The 2,274-nt window shown below is 31.0% G+C and overlaps 1 protein-coding gene across 1 annotated transcript in view; it reads right to left on the bottom strand.

Annotated features, from left to right (window-relative positions):
- Positions 1–2,274, bottom strand: part of LOC117125347 (fibrillin-1-like) — a 14,978-nt gene that overhangs the window by 8,143 nt on the left and 4,561 nt on the right. The window contains exon 4 of the mRNA XM_033271825.1: positions 1,693–1,785. Coding sequence (XP_033127716.1) covers positions 1,693–1,785 — 93 coding nt within the window. The remainder of the gene's footprint in view (positions 1–1,692; positions 1,786–2,274) is intronic.

The following is a 2,274-nucleotide window of genomic DNA, read 5'->3' as shown; positions in this document are numbered from 1 at the left end:
TTTATTCTTGTCTTTATTTTTCTCTTCTCTTTTTCTTTCCTTTTCTTTTCCTCTTCTTTCTCTTTCCCTCAACCTCCCCTATTTCTTTTCTCTTATTACCCAGCCCGGTACGACGGCTTTGTCAACCCGGTAAAATCCGTCAGGGGAGGGGCCGTTTCCCCCCCCCCCCGCGCCTGTTACGACACTGGCTAACACGCCAATCACCCCCCTCCCTCCAATGAAAAATACTTTTCTACGCCACTGTTATGTACTGTTGATCAATTTTTCAATCGATTTGTAATGACTGTTTAATCGAATGGTTAAATTGATTGCAGTCCGATTGATTATTTTTTTTGTATTGTTTTGTTTATTAATTGTTTGAATTGATTAAAAAAAAGCAACTATGGAAAAAAAGAGTAATGTAATTTAGCAACATTGTACTATGTAATGATGGTTAACAATTACATGCACTATGAAAACAATTTTATGTTTTCTGGTTACTTAAAGAATGGTTTAATTATTTGCAGACCGATTGTGGTTTATCGATATATTGAGTAATTATTGATGGACTGATTGATTGACTGAACGATTAATTTATATATTGATTGAATTGTTTGTGAAAAACAACCGTGAAGACTGATTGTAATTGATTGATTGTTTTACTGATTGAATGATTGATTGATCGATCGATCGATTGATTAGCACTGTTAATAACATTTTCAATCAATTTTGTAATGACTGTTTAGTCGATTGACTTAATTGATTACGGATCGATTGATTAAAAGAAAAAGCAACCATGAAAAAAACAAGAACAAAATATTAAGCCAAACCAAAGTAAAGGCATTATTAATGTACGAACTGTTCAATTGCCTAGTTTTAATTGATTGTTTAAGAGAAAAAAGAAACAACAATTAAGGCAAAAAGTACAAAATATTTAAGCATGTTTTGATCATTATTCAAATTTCATTGGAGCAAAAACAAATCTATTAAACATATCATAATGAAAATATGGGTAAACTACGATATACTTAATTTTGTTAGCATTAAAGAGACTGACCGTTGATGGGTGTTTCAATGTCAGAACTTTTTGTGTAAAAAACTATTAAAAAAATAAAAAAATAGAAATGAAATAAAAGTTGGTGAGACTCCTACAAAAGAGAAAAAAAAAGTAAGAGGTAGGTAACGATAATAATTATGTTAATCGTATGGCGCATCATGCCAGCAAGTCTTCTAAGCCCTTCACAAATCAAATATAGGTCTATAAGAACACATTATCGAGCTCTAAGAGTTCCATAATGTTGCAGATAGACCTAATTAGGACATGACATTGTTTAAACTACACGGTACTAATTTATTCTCCTCGGGATAGAGACAACGGTAGGTAAATGCCTTTTCCAACGGACACTAGCGTGTTGCACAGCAAGGGCTTGAGCCCCCAGCATCAAAGTTATGATATGAAACAAATTCTACATTGGACTGGGCACTGGACATTGATTGGTGCTATCAATCTTTATATGATCAAGTTGTGAATTACTTAACGTCAATCTCATTATTGTTAGTTGAATAATTTCAAGGTACTGGTTTTCAAATTAGATTTGAAAGAAATACTTTATTTAAAAAAATAATTCGAGCAAAATAAAAATAACACACAATCATTACTTTAAGTGCAATTATTCAACATTTATTGGGCTTAATATACACAGCAATGCTTACATTCGCTGCAGTCAGCACCAGTGTAATTTGCAGAGCAGGAACAGAAATCAGGCGCAAGACACTTTCCATTGACGCAAGGTGGAGTGCAAACAGCTAAAAAACAACAATTTGGAAGATAATCGTATGGTTAAACATTAAACGTAGGCCTATATAGGGCACTTAATAAAGATATAAAACAACCCGGCAATTACAAAATAATTAATAGCTTTATGAAAGTATATATATATATATATATATATATATATATATATATATATATTAATCATTTAGGTCTAGTCACTAACTCTGACCACTGGGCCATGTAATTTGGGCAAACAGATAATTGTGTATCAGATCAGCGATGTCATTAATTCATTATTATATACTGATTATCATGTCTAGTTAATATAGTCAGATTGTCAACTTTAATATTGGACACTCTTACACTGAGGAAGACAGAAGGTGCTGCCGAAATTTCGTCAAATAAATAAATAAATAAATATATATATATATATATATATATAATGTCTCAATTTATATCAAAGTGTCCTATATATATATATATATATATATATATATATATATATATATATATAAATCATA

Source organism: Anneissia japonica, unplaced genomic scaffold (genome assembly GCF_011630105.1).
Source record: "Anneissia japonica isolate Jap-2015-1 unplaced genomic scaffold, ASM1163010v1 scaffold315_len769609_cov171, whole genome shotgun sequence".
Lineage (NCBI taxonomy): Eukaryota > Metazoa > Echinodermata > Crinoidea > Comatulida > Comatulidae > Anneissia > Anneissia japonica.
Note: the sequence above shows the minus strand (reverse complement) of the source record. Positions and strands in the feature narration are given on the sequence as shown.